This window comes from Meles meles, chromosome 19 (genome assembly GCF_922984935.1).
Source record: "Meles meles chromosome 19, mMelMel3.1 paternal haplotype, whole genome shotgun sequence".
NCBI lineage: Eukaryota > Metazoa > Chordata > Mammalia > Carnivora > Mustelidae > Meles > Meles meles.
Genome location: NC_060084.1, coordinates 16,631,728 through 16,652,745, shown reverse-complemented (window position 1 = coordinate 16,652,745; position 21,018 = coordinate 16,631,728). Strand labels below are relative to the sequence as shown.

General features: G+C 40.4%; 1 protein-coding gene across 1 annotated transcript in view; it reads left to right on the top strand.

Moving 5' to 3' along the window:
• Positions 1-19,557, top strand: part of SNTB2 (syntrophin beta 2) — a 110,787-nt gene extending 91,230 nt beyond the window's left edge. The window contains exons 5-7 of the mRNA XM_045988062.1: positions 2,953-3,149; positions 14,685-14,869; positions 17,631-19,557. Coding sequence (XP_045844018.1) covers positions 2,953-3,149; positions 14,685-14,869; positions 17,631-17,723 — 475 coding nt within the window. The 3' untranslated portion in view covers positions 17,724-19,557. The remainder of the gene's footprint in view (positions 1-2,952; positions 3,150-14,684; positions 14,870-17,630) is intronic.
• Positions 19,558-21,018: the final 1,461 nt, after the last annotated feature.

Sequence of the window (21,018 nt, the reverse complement as noted above, 5' to 3'; positions counted from 1 at the left end):
AGCAGGCTTCATGCCCAGCATGGAGCCCAAAGTGGGGCCCCATCTCATCACCCTGAGATCATCACCTGAGCTGAAATCAAGTGTCAGACACTTAACTAACTGAACTACTCACATTGGGCTCCTTGCTCGGTAGAGAGCCTGCTTCTTCCTTTCCATCTGCTTGCAACTCTCCCTGCTTGTGCTCTCTTTCTTACTCACTCTCTGTCAAATAAATAAATAAAATCTTAAAAAAGGTTTTATTTTTTAAGTAATCTTTCCACCCAACACAGGGCTCAAACTCACATCCCTGAGGTTGAGTCGCATGTCTACTGACAGACACCCTAGTTATGTCTCATTCTTATCATAATTTGTACAGCCTAAAAATAAAACCTTTTAGAACAGACTGGACTTGCAAAATCCCCAGGTACAACATTTATCAGAAATAATGGTCCCTTCTCCAATCAATCAAGAGTTAGATGAAGTGTTCATGTAAGCATTTCATTGAAACCCTGAGATTCATAGCCGCTGTTATGACTTACTGCCTTCAACTCTCCATTCTACTTTCTGTTTCTAAGAGTTGGTCTATAGGTACCTAATATTAGTAGAGTCAGGCAGTATTTGTCTTTTTGTGACTGGTTTATTTCACTTAGTATAATGTCTAAAAGGTTCATGTGTGTTGGGCGTGTATGACAGGATTTCCTTCCTTTTTTTTTTTTTTTTAAAGATTTTATTTATTTATTTGACAGAGAGAGAGATCACAAGTAGGAAGAGAGGCAGGCAGAGAGAGGGGGAAGCAGACTCCCCGCTGAGCAGAGAGCCCAATATGGGGCTCGATCCCAGGACCCTGAGATCATGACCAGAGCCGAAGGCAGAGGCTTTAACCCACTGAGCCACCCAGGTGCCCCTGATTTCCTTCTTTTTAAGACTGAGTAATAATTTGTTGGATGTATATACCACTTTTTCTTCAGTCATTCATTCTGTCAGTGGACGTTTAAGTTGCTTTCACCTCTTGGCTATTGTGGATAATGCTGCAATGAACATAGATGTAAAATATCTCAATAATCTAATTTCAGTTCTTTTGGCTATATACTAAGAAATGAGTCTTTTCCCCATTTTTTAACTGGGTTTTTGTTTCCTTATTGTTGAGTTTTAAGAGTTCTTTGTATATTTTAGATATTAGTCCTTTATCAGATATGTGCTTTTCATATATTTTCTCCTACTCCGGGGCTCATCTTTTCATTCTTTTAACAGTGTCTTTCAAAAAGCAGAAGTTTTTAACTTAAAACTTACCAATTTTTTTTCATGGATCACACTTTTTGTATTGTATCTTTTTAGATTACCTCGGTTTTCTCTTAAAATGTCTTCTGCAAGTTTATACTTTTGTATTTTACATTTAGGTCTAAGATCCCTTTTGAATTAATTTTTGTGGCAAGTGTAAGGTCTTCCAAAAGAAAACACCAGGCCTGATGGGTTCATTGGTGAATTCTAACCAAACATTTAAGGAAGAAATTCCCTACAATCTCTTTCAGAAGACAGAAGCAGTAGGAATACTTACTCATTCTGTGAGGCTAGCATTACCCTAATACCAACACCAGACGAAGACCTTATAAGAATATGTAGACCAATATCTCTCATGAATACAAATGCAAAAGTCGTCAACAAGTATTAGCAAATCAAATCCAAAAAAGTATAAAAAGAATTATATATTATGACCAAGTGGGATTTATCCCAGATATGTAAGGCTGGTTCAGTATTCTAAAATCAATTAATGTCATCCATCCCATCAAGAAGCTAAATTAGAGGGGCGCCTGGGTGGCTCAGTGGGTTAAAACCTCTGCCTTCAGCTCAGGTCATGATCCCAGGGTCCTGGGATCAAGCCCCACTTTGGGCTCTCTGCGTCCCACCACCGCCCGCCCCCCCCCCCCCCCGCCGCCTGACTCTCTGCGTCCCACCACCGCCCCCCCCCCCCGCCGCCTGACTCTCTGCCTACTTGTGATCTCTGTCTGTCAAATAAATAAAATATTAAAAAAAAAAGAAACTAAACAAGAAAAATCATATGAATCTATCAAGAGATGCAGGAAGGTCATTTGACAAAATCCAATACCCGTTTCTGATTTTAAAAAAAGAAAGTAAACTAGGAATAGAGGGGAATATTCCCAACTTGATAAAAACTATCTACAAAAAATCTGTAGCTAATATGCTTAATAATGAGAAACACAAAGTTTTCCCATTACGATCAGGAACAAGACAAGGATGTCCTGTCCCTTCTTGTTCCTGATCGTAATGGGAAAACTTTGTGTTTCTCATTATTAAGCATATTATTAAGCATCCTTTTCAACATCATACAGCAATTCTTGCTAATGCAGTAAGTTAAGAAAAGGAAGTAAAAGGTATACAGATAAATGGTTGACAGGGGGAGGGGATGAATAAGCAGAGCAAAGAGAATTTTTAGGGCATTGAAAATACTCTATATTATAATGATGGATATATGTTGTTACACATTTGTCCAAACCTATAGAATTCACAACACCAAGAGTGACCCCTAAAGTAAACTATGGACTTTGTGTGATTATGATGTGTCAGTGTAGGTTCATTCTTGGTAGGAAAAAAAAAAGTACCATCTAGTGAGCGATGCTGATAAGAGGGGAGGCTGTTTGTATGTGAGGGCTTAACACGTCCGAGTCAAAACTGAACCTTTCTTTGACCTGCGCAGCCTTTTCAGAGCATAAAAAGGAATGGAATATTGGGCCTTAACTCATCTAGCCCAATGTTCTGCATGTGACTTGAAGGGTCATTTTATGGGAAAACAGAAGAGCATATACTTCAAAGAGTATAATATTGTTTTGAAATATACTTTTCCAAAACTGGAGGTGGCTTTTATAACTTTCTGCTTATGTATCAGCATAAATTGCTGACATTTTCTTACACCGCTACATTAATTACTTTTGATCTTTGCCCCCTTTGTGGTCCTAGGTTGGTTCATTCTGGCTCCGGATGTCGATCACCCTCACTTGGATCTGACCTCACATTTGCTACCAGAACAGGCTCTCGGCAGGGCATTGAGATGCATCTCTTCAGGGTGGAGACACATCGGGATCTGTCGACCTGGACCAGGATACTTGTTCAGGGTTGCCATGCTGCTGCTGAGCTACTTAAGGAGGTCTCTCTAGGTATAGATCCTGACATACCATTTCTAATAGTAATTACATGGAAATGTTATACTTTGTTTAAAGTAAAAACCAGGGGGGTACCTGGGTGGTTCGTGGGTTAAAGCCTCTGCCTTCGGCTCAGGTCATGATCCCAGGGGCCTGGGATTGAGCCCCGCATTGGGCTCTCTGCTCAGCAGGGAGCCTGCTTCCCACTGCCCCCCCGCCTGCCTCTCTGCCTACTTGTGATCTCTGTCTGTCAGATAAATAAATAAAATTAAAAAAAAAAAATAAAGTAAAAACCAGGGACGTCTGGGTGGCTCAGTTGGTTGAGTGTCCAACTCTTAATTTCAGCTCAGGTCATGATCTCAGGGTCCAGAGATTGAGCCCCATGTTGGGCTCTGCATTGGGTGTGGAGCCAGCTTGGAATTTTCCCTTTTCTTCTCCTTATCCCTCTGCCCCTCCCACTCATGCTCTCTCTCTCTCTCTCAAATGAATAAATGAATCTTAATTAAAAGGGGCGCCTGGGTGGCTCAGTTGGTTGAGCATCTGCCTTCCACTCAGGTCATTATCCCAGGGTTCTGGGATCATGTCCCGCATCAGGACCCTGCTCAGCAGGGAGTTTGCTTCTCCCTCTCCCTCTGTCAGCCATTCCCTTGCTTATGTTCTCTCTCTGTCAAATGAATAAATAAAATCTTTAAAACAAATCTTAAAAAATAATAAAGTAAAAACCATTTTTATATGGGCCAGACTCAAAAATATTCTAAAATATGGCAGCATAAAATGATCTTGATGGAAGAAACCTGGTTCTTCTGTTTCAGTAGTAAAGTTTCCCTAAACCTTATATATGGCTCCTTTATAACACCCTCCGTTCAGCGTGGCAGTTTGGGTGTTCATTGTTTTAATCTGTATATGATAGTGTAAGGACTGATTTACTAAGTACTAGATGCCTAACCTTCTGTTCAGAAGATTTAGAGTCTAAGATATGGATAGACACCCTTAAAATATGGGCATATGATAAGGCTTATGGCTATAGAAAAATAAGGAATTTTGAGTTAGGAGTTTGTCTTCAAATTTTGAAATAAGCATCTAAAGGAGAGAAGCCTGGTGGTGTCTTTTCATTGTTGAAGCGCCCTCTTGTGGCTAGTCCTTATCGCTTCATTTGTATATATGTATGTACATGTATAGATATTTCCAGATTGTTTTCCATTTTAACAAGAACAAAGAATAATCAAAATGAAGACACAGAGTTTCTAATATGGTTTGAATTAATTTGATATTTTTAAAAATATTTTATTGGGGCGCCTGGGTGGCTCAGTGGTTTAAGCCTCTGCCTTCGGCTCAGGTCATGATCTCAGGGTCCTGGGATAGAGCCCCGCATCGGGCTCTCTGCTCAGTGGGGAGCCTGTTTCTCCCTCTCTCTGTCTGCCTCTCTGCCTACTTGTGACCTCTCTCTCTGTCAAATAAATAAATAAAATATTTTAAAAAATAATAAAAAATTTTATTTATTTGAGAGAGAGTGAGAGAGAACATGAAAGGGGGGGAGGGTCAGAGGGAGAAGCAGACTCTCCACTGAGCGGGGGGCCTGATGCGGGGCTCTATCCTGGGACTCCGGGATTATGACCTGAGCCAAAGGCAAATGCTTAATTGATGGAACCATCCAGGTAACACGAATTTGATTATCTTGGTTCCAATACAGTTTACTTAATTTTTCTCCTGTTTTCTATGTATTTTATTTTATAAACAGCTTTATAGAATTTTATAAAAAGAGAAAATGTTTAAAGGGAAGAATGTCTTGTAATTTATCTTTCTTTCCATTGCTTTTGGAAAGTGAGAGATCTCCATGGCTTTAGAACTGCATAGGTAACATTTCCATGAGTCATCTTCTAACACTAGCAGAGGGATAATTTTTTAAATATTGTCAAAATGACATAATTTTCAACTCATTAGTAATTGGTTGATATTTTCCTTACAACCACAGTGATGATTCAAGTAGTGACACCAATGACTAGTAAGACCCCACCTTGGATTTCAACTAAAGCCACCATATCCACACTTTCTCACCTGTGTGTTTCCCACCCATTTTCACTGTAGAGTGGTTAGTGACCACATAAAGGGCTTCAGGGCTCTGGTTTTAGTCTTGGGCACAGAATGTGCTTTCTGGGTTGTGTCCTCAATGTGCTCTCTTCCTTTGGGGAGCCCAAGAACATTCATTAGGCCCTTTACTGGCATCTGAGATCACCATATCATCTTTAAGAATCCAGAGAGAAGGGCACCTGGATGGATCAGATGGTTAAGCGTCTGTGTTCGGCCCAAGTCATGATCCCAAGGTCCTGGGATTGAGCCCTGAATCAAGTTCCCTGCTCAGTGGAGAGTCTACTTCTCCCTCTTCCTCTGCCCATCCCCCTTGCTCATGCTCTCTCTCTCAACTCAAAAAAATAGATGAAATCTTAAAAAAAAAAAAGAATCCAAAGAGATGTGTTTCCCAAAACAAAGAATGCATTTTAGATTTTTAACATTTTTCACTTTCCTGTTGTTGCTTTGGTGTCTGGCTGGAAACAACAATCTGTCCAGTCCCTGGCTCACAGTTGTTTAAATACAGAAGGCTTGAGGAGAGAAAGAATAAGGATTGGTTGGGTCCTTATACTTTATTTTTTGGTAATTTTAAATTTTTTTATTCCCACTTATAGCTGTATTTTAATATTACCTTGGTAATACTTTCATTTCCACAATTCAGGTCAACTGATGTACTTACTAATCACTCACTCTGTATTTAGAACTGTGCCACATGTACTAAAGTGGCTGAAAGTAAACTGCTTTGATAAGAGCCAGAATTCCTTTAAAATGCATTTGTGTTTGTGTGTGTGTCATACATCTGATCTGTGTCTTAACATGTGTATGCTTAATGTGCACATCCTCATTTGCATATACAAATGTACATACATAAGCATGTCCTTCAGATGCTTGTTATCACTTGGTGTTATTGTTGGGAGATTCAGAAAGGTTTATTTAAAACTGTAATTATGGCACATTGTACTACCTATTCAGGTATCTGTGGCCTAAAGAACATCAGAACATTGACAAGAAGAAATCATAAATTTAAGCTCTGGTTTTCTTTGTCTATTATGTGTATTGGTTATGGTTTACTCATTTATTTATTTCTTTGTATATTATACTCATTTAGAAAAATTTCAGTGACTACCTTTAAGATTTTGCTAGTGAGCGCAATGCATGAACTTCATAATGTTCATTTAGTTTTATTTATTTATCTTTAAAGATTTATGGGGCACCTGGGTGGCTCAGTTGGTTAAAGCCTCTGCCTTCAGCTCAGGTCATGATCCCAGGGTCCTGGGATCGAGCCCCACTTCAGGGGGTCTCTGCTCAGCAAGGAGCCTGCTTCCCTCTCTCTCTCTCTCTGCCTGCCTCTCTGCCTACTTGTGATCTCTGTCTGTCAAATAAATAAATAAAATCTTTAAAAAAAAAAGATTTTGTTTATTTACTTGTCAGAGAGAGAGAGTGAGGGAGAGAGGCAAGCAGAGGGAGATGCAAGCTCCCTGCTGAGCAAGGAGCCCAATGCAGAACTCAATCCCAGGACCCTGTGATCATGACCTGAGCCAAAGGCAGACATTAACCCACTGAGTCACCCAGGCATCTGTATAATGTTCATTTAGTTTTAAACCTTTGTTAGATTATAATAGAATTGATATGTGATCCTTCCAGAACACAGGACTTTCTCCTTTCAGCAAATATGAACCTCAAGTTCACTAAGCAAAAAATACAGTTAATTCTTAGATATATTTAAAACCATTTTCCATTTGTTATAGGAATTCAAAGTATGGAAATACATATATGTATATATTTGTTTGAACTTTAATAAATATCCTTTTAAAGGCTAATTTCATCATAGCAGTTACCCTAACTTTACAATTTTTAAATCAAAGAACTTTATGGAGATACTCTGCATTTCTGTAGTTTTGGTGTTATAAAGACTAAGAAGTAGTAGATACAGGAGGATTTGCTTTAGTAAAGATACAGAAAATCTATAGATATAGAAAATGAGCATTTTGAAGTGTTTATATTGTTAGCATATATAACAAAAGAGTTTGTTTTTACCGTGTTCTCGATTTTGTAAAATTCTCTTGAATTTTTATTCAGCTACTGGGCAAATATGGATTGAGCATATACTCTGTACTTGTACTGGCTATACTAAAATAGAGTAGGCATAGCCCCCTGCCTTTGAAGTTGGAAGGACAGAAGCAGAAGGAATATTGAGTACTTACCAGGGTTGTTATAAGTCATAAATTAAGTGTATGTTTCCTCTGACCCTAACACACACACTTCTAGCCTCTATTTTTTTTAAAGATTTTATTTATTTGTTTGACAGACAGTGATCACAAGTAGGCAGAGAGGCAGGCAGAGAGGCAGGCAGAGAGAGAGAAAAGGGAAGCAGGCTCCCTGCTGAGCAGAGAGCCAGATGCGGGGCTCGATCCTAGGACCCTTAGATCATGACCTGAGCCGAAAGCAGAGGGTTAACCCACTGAGCCACCCAGGCACCCCGTAAGCCTGTATTTTTAAGATGAAAGAACGGGGATTAATGTTGTGAGGGCTTGAATTGGGTCTTTTCTGACTACAAAACCAGTGCCTTAAGCCCCTGATATCCCCCCCCCCAAATGACTCATTCTTTTTTTTTTTAGATTTTATTTATTTATTTATTTGTCAGAGAGAGAGAGCACAGGCAGGCAGAGTGGCAGCAGAAGCAGAGGGAGAAGCAGACTCCCTGCTAAGCAAGGAGCCCGATGCGGGACTCGATCCCAGGACGCTGGGATCATGACCTGAGCCGAAGACAGCCGCTTAACCAACTGAGCCACCCAGGCGTCCCTCCAAATGACTCATTCTTATGCGCAGATTAAACTCCTAGAGGACATATACAGTATCATTTTCTCTTAATTCATTAAATCAACAAATATTTATTGAGTGTTTTTTTACTTACGGAGTGCTGTGCTTTTTTAATGGGAGAAATAAAAATAAATAAGACCTACTTCATGCCTTTGACCAAATAGCTATAAGAAAGGAACATAGTGTCATGTTTTTTGTAAGCCTGGGCATGATCAACCCATTGATGATACTTGATAGACTGGCATTTTTTATGTGCAGGAACAGATAATATTGCTTCAGCCTTTCTCCAAGAGAGTCCTGGGCAATCAGGCCAGGTTGAGCCCACAAAGCCCATTACCTTCTGGATTTTTCTGGAAGACCTAGAGGAGCCCAAGGTGGCTCAGTCCTGCAGCTACTGAAGGAAAGGTCTTACAGGAAATATTGCAGCCCTCTAGACCCCTCATATCAAGTAACTGGCCGCAGAACAGCAGAAACAAGATTTGCAGCAGAGCATTTCTTTGATGTTAGGATAGTTGTCCTTCAGGATACACTGCTAATCTCCAGTAGTCTCTCATTTAAAAAAGATGCAAAGTAAAGAAAAATTTAAAAATAAAAAATAAAATAAAAAGACACAAAGTAGAAACCATGGAATGTATTTACCAGCAATTATCTTGATATAACATAATAAATTTATTAATGAACCTTTTTTCCTCTTGGCTTTATTAAATTTTTTTTACTACTGGAAAGTTACTACTTGGAAAGTTATCTTTAACATGTATCATTGTACTCAGCAGTATCCCATAGTTTGAAAAAGCCAGTGTCTCCCCAACTTAGCAGACTGTGAGATAGTAGTCAGAGCACGCGAAGGAAAACTAAGGCAGGTGGGGACCATTAGCTTCATGCAATCCATAGGAAGAAGGAAAGGAACAGCCAGTAGGGCTTAATGTATTAATTAGGATGGTTTAGGCTGAAATTAACAGAAAATCCCCTCTAAAACTAGATTAAACATTAAAGAAATGTGTTATCTACGTAGAAGAAAGAGTAAGAATAAAAGGTGAGGGGATACCTGGTGGGTCAGTCAGTTAAGCATCTGCCTTCCGCTCAGGTCTTGATCTTGGGGTCTTGGAATCGAGCCCCGCGTTTTGCCCTCTGCCTGCCACTCTCCTTGCTTGTGCTCGCTCGCTCTCTGAAAGAAAAAAAGGAAAAAAAGGAAAGAGAGTAGAAACTTGAATAAAAATGGGATTTGGCTGTAAAGGCAGAATGGAGAAATAGAAACTGGGTAGACAGCTGACAGTGAGTACTTACAAGTATCAAGACAAGAGCTAAGGAAGCTGGTTGGATTCAGCAATGTGGAGAAAATTATTGGTGCCCTTCGGAAAAGATGCTCCGTGATGTGATGGCTTTGGCAGACTGAAAAGGACTGAGGATTGAATGGGAAGTGAAACACGGATAAACTGACTAAAGACACTCCTTTTAAGAAAAGTAAGCGGGGGGGCACCTGGGTGGCTCAGTGGGTTAAGCCTCTACCTTTGGCTCAGGTCATGAACCCAGGGTCCTGGGATCGAGCCCCACATCGGGCTTTCTGCTCAGCGGGGAGCCTGCTTCCTCCTCTCTCTCTCTGCCTACCTCTGCCTACTTGTGATCTCTCTCTGTCAAATAAATAAATAAATCTTTAAAAAAAAAAAAAAAGAAAGAAAGTGGGGATCCTGGCTGCTTCAGTCAGTAGAGCTCAGTTGGTAGAGATTAACTCCTGATCTTGGGGTTATAAGTTCAAGCTGCATGTAGAGAGTACTTAAAAATAAAATCTTTTTAAAAAGAGAGAGGGGGTGCCTGGGTGGCTCAATTTGTTAAGCTTCTGCCTTCGGCTCATGTCATGGTCCCAGGGTCCTGGGGTCGAACCCCGCATCGGGCTCCCTGCTCAGTAGGAAGCCTGCCTCTCTCTCCCCCACTCCCCCTGCTTGTTCCCTCTGTCGCTGTTTATCTCTCTCTGTGGTCAAATAAATAAATAAAATCTTTAAATAAAAGAGAGAGAGAGAAAAAAAGGGAAGTGAGGAGTTGAGTAATGGCATTTCTTCTGATAATGAGAGATTTGAACATCTAAAAATGTTAATGGGGGAGATCCAGTTTAAAGGGAAATGTTGAGGGGCTCCTGGGTGCTCCATCAGTTGCTAATCTGACTTTTTTTTAAAGCTTTTATTTATTTGAGAGAAAAAGAGAGAGTGTGCATGAGTTGGGAGGAGGGGGCAGAGGGAGAGGGACAAGAAGACTTCCTTCTGAGCAGGGAGCCCAACACAGGGCTCGATCCCAGGACCCTGAGCCATAGGCAGACACTTAATTGACTGAGCCCTAGCTACCCTGAGTGTCTGACTCTCTATGATTTCAGCTCAGGTCATGATCTCAGAGTTGTGAGATTGAGCCCCGTGATGGGTTCCATGCTGGAGTCTGCTTAAGATTCTCTCTCTCTCCCCCTCTGCCCCTCCCCCCCCACATGTCCCCATACTCTCTCTGAAAAGGAAAAAAAAAAAAAAAACAGAAAGAAAAAAAAATACTTGAGTGTAATAATTGAACCTTAAACATGAGGTCAGAGAATTTTCTAATGCAGACTATTAATGATACAGAGAGATTCTCCTCAGAGAACTTCGTTCAGAATGATTGAGCTTGGATGAGAGTACATGTGGTAAACCGGAGACTTCTGGGTTTTAGGTGGTTGGTGCACACGTAAGCAAGCGTTCTCACTCTCCCCCCATCCGCTGCTTCTCACCCCATCCCTGGTCACCACCTTGTCCTTGACCCCTATTCCAGGTGGTGGGTTGGTTATGAATTAAGTCTCATGGATGAAATGAACTTAGAAAAGAGATGAGGGTGTCTGTTTTATATATTACTTGGTAATAAAATTTTCCCAAAGATGCTGAAAGTTTATTGGGTTTAGATAAGTTGAAATGTCATGATTTACTAATTCTGGTGTATAGTATACACTCAGCAAAGTGGCCATTGTTATGCTTGTTATTGTTACTTAAACCCCAGAGAATTAGCCCCTCTAATTAGGCCTTTTAAGGTTACCCAGAATTGGGGCACCTGGGTGGCTCAGTGGGTTAAGCCTCGGCCTTCAGCTCAGGTCATGATCTCGGGGTCCTGGGATCAAGCCCTGCATCGGGCTCCATGCTCAGCAGGAAGCCTGCTTACCAACTCCCTCGCCCTGCCCACTGCCTGCCTTTTTGCCTACTTGTGATCTCTGTCTGTCAAATAAATAAATAAAATCTTTTCAAAAAAAAGGTTACCCAGAATTAGACTATTCCCCTCTCCTCTATCTTCCCATATAGTGTCTTGTCCAGTTCCCTAGTATAGGACATAGTTCATTTTTCTGTATCCATATTTCCTTTTCTTTCTCTCTCACTTGTCTGAATAGGAAGCATCTTTTATTTAACTCTGTATCTCCCAGGACCTAATACATAATATAACATGTAACTATGTGTCTGGCACATAAAAAGTGTTCAAAACAATGGTTTCGTGGGGCGCCTGGGTGGCTCAGTCAGTTGAGCATCTGACTCTTGATTTCAGCCCAGGTCATGATCTTGGGGTCTTGAGACTGAGCCCCATGTTGGGCTTCACACTCAACAGGGGGAGTCTGCTTGGGATTCTTTGTCTCCCTCTCCCTCTACCCCTCACCCTGCTCTCGCTCTCTCTCTGTCTCTAAAATAAATAAATCTTACAAACAAAACAAAACAGTGATTTCTACAGTGTAGATTGTTTGTAATGACCCAACTGTCATCCCTGCTGCCCTGTGAGAGCAGAGAATTAAAAAAATAAGAATAAATGATTTAATGAGCAAACAAACTAATATATAATTCACAACTCCGCTGAACTTCATGTATGTTTTCTAATTATTCTGGGTCCAGGCCCATGAAGTTCCTTCCCCTAACTTGATCTCTGAACACTATCAACCCACATCGTACCCTCCAAAAGGAACACAAAGCCCCCACTGCTTGGTGCTGAATGTTTATCTTCCTCCCTTGATTACCGTAAAAACTGTAGTGTTTTTTTTTTTTCTGTCTTTTAAACTTTAGTATTTGATGTTCTGTGATTGTCCTTGAATGCTGTTGTTGTCTTTTTATATTTCTGATAACGGCCCTGTTAAGCAAAATTAGCACATTACATTTTTTACTGACTTACCTATAAATTGAGGTACATAGTGGATTTATAGTCCACAAAAGGATTTTAGTTGAATCAGGACATCAGGATGGCTATAATCAGCCACCTGGAGTAACTCAGAGCTTCACTAATAAGTCCCAGATCCTGTCCCATCAGAATTGGGCCACTTATCACAGCTGGCTGCCGTACACAAGCACATTCACACGCTTGCACGCTAAATCACAGTCAGAGACTTTTTGCTCTTTGGTGCACTACTCCTGACACCCTCTGAGGATGAGAGGTACCAGGTACTTAGTCACCATTGCTTCAACTATATTTACTTACCATTTGGGGAGAAACCATTTAACTAGGATTCTTAGATGCAACATTGCTATGGCCAATTCATACTCTCAGAATTATCTGGTATTAACAGTTTTAAGTGAAAACAAACTCACTTCTAAACCCAGACATATTCAGTGTCACCTTTATTTCTTCCCTTCAAGGTTGAGATAATCAGAAACAATATTCTGTCTTATTATTTTCTTTACTTTTCTTTTCTTTTATTTCAGAGAGAGAGCGAGAGCACAAGTTGAGGGAGAGGTAGAACGGGAGGGAGAAGCAGACTCCCCACTGAGCAGGGAGCCCAACTTGGGACCTGATCCAGGAACCCCGAGATCATGACCTGAGCGGAAGGCAGATGCTTAACCAATGGAGCCAACTAGGGGCCCTTGTTTTTTCTTAAGTAACACACACAGCCACTACATTTGCATTGCTTTTCTTCCCTCCTAGGGGGAAATAATCCTAAACAGGATCTTTGGGCAACTTCCGTTTATGGCAGGCTCTTAGGGGGTTAATGGCTTGCCTTTGCTACCTGCAGTCACCTGATCTTGCCCCAGTAATGACACACCTGCAGGCAGAAATACTCACCCACCTTCTCTAGCCATGCTTCCAGAACTTGAGCAAATCCTTATTCTTTGAGCTTCTCTTTTCTAGACTAGAACTGACCCCCTCTTCTCATCAAACAAATCTCACTACCCTTGACTGCACTATAGCTTCAGGGATGTTAATAGAATAAAATTCCCTTGAAAACTATCCTAGTTACCCTGATTAGGATCTATCTGTTCTTCCTCCAAACCCTTAGCCATTTATTCTGAGATTATTGCATTGAATTACTTTCTACAGGTAGTTAGTTTTATCCATATTAACCCCCCAAGGGTTTTTGTCTGAGGATAATGAATATTCAAAGTCTTTGGGCCAAAATTCTCTTCTTTGAGTAGCACTGAGAAGGGACACTGCCCATATTTGTCTATTGCTCTTTTTCCTTATTACTTAAACACAGAGCTATTTTAACTAATTCACTGCAAGGGCAGTGAAAGAATACACTGATGGGTCTGGATGGGAGGACTTGCTTGTTTGGAAAGTACTTTTTGTGACCAAGCAAAGCGAGACTCTGATCCTTTAGGTGATTTGAAGGACATCTCTCAAAGGGGTATGTGAATTCCCAGGTCTCGGAGGGCCTTGCACTTACAGCCCCTGTACTAACAACAAAACTGTGCTAGGATGTTAGTGAAAGGGAAACTTCACCAGTCTTGAGAAAAGGCATGTGTCAGTCTTAATGATCAAAGAGGTTTTTTTCCTATCAATTCAGATCAATCCTTTGAATTCTATCTTTGATCGGACTGACAGTATGTCTTTTGCTAACTATAGCTCTTACCTTTGATAATAAACATTATCTTTATCCTCTTCCCAAATACCAACCAAACCCTGTGACTGGCCCTAAAAGGCATTTCTGCCTTCTCTCCTTTGGGTGTTCTTTCTTCTTGCCCATTTGAAACCTTTCTCTACTCACTGCCTATCCAGTTTGACCTATTCTTTAGGCCTCTCTGAAGTACCTTCTCCTCCAGGAAACTATTCCTTGACTTTGGCCTTATTCAGTCTAGTATTTAGTCGTGTTCTGTACATTCTACCCAGTACAGTGAGGAATTTCACATTTATGCCTATTCATTTATTAAGTTCTCGAGAGCAGGCACCATGCCTCTCACTTCTCTAGTAACACACACAGCCTACTGCCAGCACAAGTATTTAATTGATACTCACTGAATCAAACTGAATCAGATCAGATGTCATGGAGAGTTATGGTCATCTCTTTCTCATCTCAGTCAAGATATTGACCCAAGCATGGGACTCCTGGGTGGCTCAGTTGGTTAAGTGACTGCCTTCGGCTCAGGTCATGATCCTGGAGTCCCGGGATCGAGTCCCATATCGGGCTCCCTGCCCGGCAGGGAGTCTGCTTCTCCCTCTGACCTCCCACTTCTCATGCTCGTTCTCTCTCTCACACTCTCTCTCTCAAATAAATAAATAAAATCTTAAAAAAAAAAAAAGATATTGACCCAAGCAACCAGAACGAAACTTACTTGAGGGAGTTCCAAATAAGTTAGATATTGTACACTCTCAAGAAAGGATTCTTTTTCCTTTGTTGAAGTCAGAAGAATCCTTTTCCATTTGAAAACTGAAGTGCTAACTTTATTAATGATGGTTTTTGCATGTCTTCAACAGGCTGCACGATAAATGGCCAAGAAGTAAGATTCACTGTCCACTATGAAAATGGGTTCACTATCTCCAAGGAGAATGGAGGTTCCAGCAGCATATTGTACCGCTACCCCTTTGAGAGGCTGAAAATGTCTGCTGATGATGGCATTAGAAATCTGTATCTGGATTTTGGTGGTCCTGAAGGAGAACTGGTAAGAGTGTTTCTGAAAACCATGTTTACTCCAATAGGTATTTTCTTTCTTTCTCATTGTGTCTTACCTTTTGTATAGAAAACTGTGGACATATCATCCATTTGGAGTCAGGAAATTGTTCTTCAGTTTTTAAGATGTATTGGGTTTGGTTTTGGGGCCTGTGTGTGTGTGTGTGTCTGTGTGTCTGTGTGTCTTTCCCCCACTTCAGGAAATCATTCCTTTTTAAAAAGTTTTGTTTGAATGGTAGAAGGGGAAAATGGATAGCCCTTTTAAGAAATAGGCTTTTATCAAATATGAGCTATAAACTACAAAAGCTGGTAAACTTTAATAAATAAATTCTATCCATTGCTATTATTAGTAGTTGGTTGAGATGAGTTAAAAATAATAGAATGACTTGGTTGCTACAGAAACTCTGCTGATGAGAAAAAAAGATACAGAGGTATCTCCACACAACCATCATTTTTTTTTTTTTAATCTCCTTGTCTTTTAAAGGAAAGATCAGCAGGAATTTATGATTTCCCTTAGGGAACCACGGAAGTGTGTAAAGTTTACTTCAGAAATCATAAATTATGATAAAGGAGTAAAATAATGCCTTTTCCGTCTTTTCGTTTTTTTAAAGATTTTATTTATTTATTTGATAGACAGAGATCTCAAGTAGGGGGAGAGGCAGGTGGAGAGAGGTAGAGGAGGAAGCAGGCTCCCTGCTTTTTTTTGAGCCAGTAGTTCAAGTCTTATACATGAAACATTATGTGTATTGACTCTATCACCATAGATGGAAATTTGCAAAACAGAATCTTGACATTTTATTACTGAAAGAGATCTTAGAGAAAATAACTTCCAAATAAGAAATCATGTCTAGAAATCTTATTTTAAATGATGAACCTTTAGGAGACTATGATTGGACCATGGACCAGGGCTTTTCAAAAGCTCGAAGCAGCTATTTGCAATGACGTGGATGAAACTAGAGGGTATTATGCCAAGCGAAATAAGTCAGTCAGAGAAAGTGAATTATCATATGAAGAAACAAAGAAGAGGATCATAGGGGAAGGGAGGGAAAAATAAGATAAGATGAAGTTAGAGGGGAGACAAACCATAAGAGACTCTTGGGGCGCCTGGTTGACTCAGTGGGTTGGGCCTCTGCCTTTGGCTGGGGTCATGATCTCAGGGTCCTGGGATCGAGTCCTGGTTGGGCTCTCTTCTCAGTGGGGAACCTGCTTCCCCCTCTCCCTCTGCCTGCCTCTCTGCCTGCTTGTGATCTCTTTCTCCCTCTGCCAAGTAAATAAATGAAATCTTTAAAAACAAAAAAAAAGAAGAAGAAGAGACTCTTAATCATGGGAAACAAACTGAGGGTGCTGGAGGGGAGAGGGCCGGGAGGGATGGGGTAATTGGATGATGGATATCGAGGGGGGGGCATGTGATGTGATGAGCATGGGGTATTATATAAGACTGATGAGTCTACCTCTAAAACTAATAATACACTATGTGTTAATTAATTGAATTTAAATTAAAAAAAAAAAAGAAGTGGGAAACATCCCTCAGAAGGCCAGAAGGAAGTATAGTCTGAAACATCAAATCACTGACTTCCCATCCAAAGGTCTTTGATTAGGTCAGGGTTGTTTTAAGGGCCTCAAAAAACCAATAAGCACTTTAAAATCATACGGATTTCAGCATTGTATCTATATTTCTGGTATATTTGACCTTGCTGGGAAATAAAAATATGTATATATATATTTTTTAAAAGCCTCAAGCATTAGATAGAGTTAAATGCTTCTATTAAATTAACTTATGGTAAATTAACTAGTTATTTATAGCAGTTGTCATTTAGCAAGCTAGGTATTAGATTATTCCTGGCTATATAGTTTTACTCCCTGCTTTATATTTAATGTATACAAAGTTTAATGATGAAATTCATGCTCTGTAATTTATATTTTGAATGGAGTTGTATTTTTCTTTAAAAGGCATAATTAACTATGTCCTATTGCTGGTTTCTGCATCAGTGCTGAGGACTGGCTTGACTCACAGCCCGATCCAGGTCTCCTTGTTCACCTGGTGTCAGCTGTCCAGAATAGAGGCCTGAGCTTAGGAATCTATGACTAGCCCTCCTAACTAGCGTCAGGAGTTGCATTCCTACCGCAAACCTGTGAGGGATACCAAATATCATACCCATCCATAGTCACATTCAACTGCATTCACTCTGATTCCCCTGGGAATATAATCCTAATTAATGATCTCCATATAGCATATTCCTCTTTGTTTTCCATCTTCTTCCATTTGGTTCTTCCTGCCAGGCATGGTGGAATCCAGCACCCCACCACTTGTCTCCTAACTGTGATGTGGAAGCTCACACTAGTGTTTCATTACTACATGGAGTGACCTTACTTCAGAGTATACTTTTCATTTGTGGCTTTAAGTTCCTGAGAGATGTTTCCATAAATCTGGCACCTTTTTTTTTTTTTTTAAGATTTTATTTCTTTATTTGAGAGAGACAGAGAGCATGGGTGGGGGAGGGGGAGAAGGAGAAGCAGACACACACACACCCCACCCCACCCCCCGCTGAGTAGGGAGCCCAATGTGGGGCTCAAGGATCATGACCTAAGCCTAAGGCAGATGCTCAACCGACCGAGCCACCCAGGTGCCCCAACACTTTCTTAATCCAAATTCTTTCTAAAAAGTAGAACAACACATCCAAATTTGTTCATTTTGTGTCTGTTTATGAAAGCTTCTGTGTGTGGTAGTGATCATTCGTGTGCTTTCTCCACAGACCGTGGACCTGCACTCTTGTCCGAAGCCGATCGTATTTGTGTTGCACACGTTCTTGTCAGCCAAAGTCACTCGCATGGGACTGCTCGTATGAGCAGCAGAAAATCAGAAAAGAGTCTTGAATGTCACAAGAAGTATTTCCACCTCAAAAAAAAAAAAAAAAAAAAGCACAAAAGAAAACTCTTTGCTCTCTCCTCCAGCACAGTGCCTTGACAAGGACCTGCAGATCACTGCTGAACAGTAACTGTGTTTAAAGAAGAGCCTGCCTTTCACAAGCTACCTTGGCCAGAAATTCTAGGATTCTAATAATCTCCAAACTGAAGCTGTTGATTTATTGCCTCATTTCCTAATGTGGTTTCTAAGTCACTAGATTTATTAGATTTATTTCCCCTCTGAAGAAGGATGGCTCATTGTGGGTTTTTGTTTTGTTTTATTTTGTTTGTTTTTTGGGGCGTAATCAAATATCCAAGAGTTGTTTTCATTTTCTTCTTCTTATAGGATTTATTTCAAGCCTCAACATCTAGCTTAGTTCAACCATCTTTTCCCAGGTGCTAGTTGACAGCCGCTTGTGCTTCTGGGCCATTCCGGATAGGTCGTACGTGCTATTGGAACTTACTGTCACTTCATCCTTCCACCCTAGGAAGTCCTTGAATCGCACACCAAAGCGTTCTCCCATCTGTCCTGGCTGTCCTGCATCCCACTCTGGCCATCACTTTCCCACCGCATCACAAGCTTTGCCACTCATAAGTGCTAACTTTAGGGCTTAGAACTTGTGAAATTTGATTTGCCTTGCCTTCCACTCTCTTTCTAATGGTGACCAAGTAGGAAACCACTGATTTGAAAGAAGAGGTTTGCTTGTTTTAGGTTTTTCTGACTTATCTTTGGTCGGAGCCAGGCGATAAGATTTCTTTTAAGAGAAGATCCTCATTTTAGCCTAAGCCATTTTTTTATTGCTTACCAAATGTGCCTTTGGTTAGGGTTAGTGGAGCTTTATTAGTCACTGTTTGAACAACTGGATTATCACTGCCATTCCAGGGAGATCATCCATCTTGGTTTGGAGGAATAATCTTTGAGATGGGTTTCCTTAGGAGTATCTTTTCTAGTGGGCGATCTCACTGAGGAAGATAAATCCTGGAGAGCCCACTTCTTTAAAGAGTAGGCTCTATAAAGCCATCTCTTTAGCACAAACATCATGTGAAGTTGCTTTGGGCTTTGGGAGCCCATGCTGGATCCTGGCCCTGGTCCTCTCCCTTTGTGGCAGCAGAGTGGCATGGACAGGCAGCTGCTAATTCAAGACTCACTGTTGGCTTAATAATGCATTCTCCGGTGGGCAGGGTGATGAGACCACAGAACAGCTACCTGGGTTTTCCTAAGCTTTGCCAGATGTCATCATTATTTAATAGCAGTAAGATTGTGGTATTAAAGAATCACACTCAGCTTGTTTTTCCTAATTATGAAGGAGGTATATATCTGAAAACATTTAAAATAATATAATAGCTATATATAATGACAAGATTACTACAGTCCCCAGATCCAAAAGAAAAGGTGATATTGACTCAGATGTTCTCGGTGTTCTTGGAAAAAAAGTCTAGGGATACTTCTCACTAGATCTATTAGGAGTGTCATAAGAGGAGGTGAGCACTTCAGGGAGTAGAGGAGGGTAGCACTCCAAACAGGGAGGAAAAGTCCCACAACCATAAATGCAAAATATGAGCTATTTGGTGTGAGTGTGGACTGACCTAGGTGGGACATTTGAAGGAGCAGACTCATGAGCAGAGAGTTTGAGTTAGATATTGTAACTCCATTGTCTTTCTTCTGTTCATTAGTCAACCTTTCTTCCCCTTGTACAATGAGATTAACCACATGCAGAGGCTGGGGAGAGATTACAGTTCTTCCTCCTCCTCCCCCCCCCCCCCCCCCCCGCTACAGTTCCTAAAATAAATGATTTGATCCACTTAAAACTGGAAATTGGAATCTAGACTAAAATATGCCTTTCAAGAATTTTTTTATGTTTTAAGGATTCATAGACCTATGTTTAGTTCCATCTGAAGTAAATTTGCAAGGGAAGAAAAGAAATATCTTGAAGGTCCAGCTATAATTTCTGGAAGCAGAATTTCAACACATAATATCCTCGGATAAGGGAGCTTAGACATTCTTTGCAGTGAGAGCATTATTAACCTGAAAAGTTGCACAGTGCAGTCACAGACTTTGCAGCAAAGCCATTTGGTTGAGGTTTTCTTGGTTAGTGTGAAAGTCTAAGCCACTGAGAATATTTTCAGGGGGAACTTACAAGCCCCCGTGCTCATCAGTTATATGAAAAAGATCTCTAAAAAGGGTGTAATGAACATGTGAGCAGGAGAAGTTAAAGCGTGTGAGCCATTCTGGCTCATTTTGTTCAAGCTTGAACCATCATTTTTAACACCAAGGTCCATAAGGTTTTTTAAATATTTTGAGTCTTAATGTGAAATGAAAATGAGTGGGAGATTTCCTTTGACCACTAGCACGCGAGAGCAAGAGCTCTTAAGCTGCCTGTGTAACATCAACAGCTTTCCAATCATGGGTGACCAGCTTGTTCTTCAATTAAGTATGTTTATGGAGTTTTCAAACCACAAATGAAGTGCTTTTTATGAATAGGACAGCCTTGATAAATACGTATTTTGTATTAAGATGCCAAAATATGGCAAATTATTTTCAAACGATAACTAAAAATGGGCATTTGGGGTATTTCACACCTTTTCTAGAACAGCTTAACTTGTCATTTCTTTTTCATTTTGAATTAGGAAAGTTGCTGAGAATGTTGTGGGCTTCCATGTGTAGAATGGGAATGAACCTGCAGAGTAGTGTCATCCCAATGGACCCACTTCCGTGTCCTCAGTTCCCCCCAGACCTGGGGCTTTGACATCTTCTCCATATTCCACACAGATGTCGACAAGTAGCCAATTGGCGTGTGAAAATTCTTCCTCCTCATTTCCTAAAATTTCCCCTTTTCCTCTCCAAAGAAAAAAAGAAAGAAAGAAAGGCTCAGTTACTCTTTTTCTGAAAAAGGTAAGCCCTTTCCTGAAGTTATCAAACCTTACCTGGAAATAAGTATCTAATATTTTATATGAAGAAATACTTTAATGTATGTTTATACAGTATTTATTAGATAGTTATAACTGTAAACTCACCTACCTAGTAGACAGTTTCAGATTAAATATTGGGACATGTACAAGCAATCAAAAATATTACTTTACATATCATTCACCTATTTTAAAGCCATGTTTTAGCACTTTTTAGGCTAGGTGAAGTCTGATCGTGCCTGTTTTTATCAGCTGTACCCTCACAAACTTTGTTATGGAACATTATTGGATGGCAGGAGAGATTGAATTATTTATTTCTTATCTTTTTAG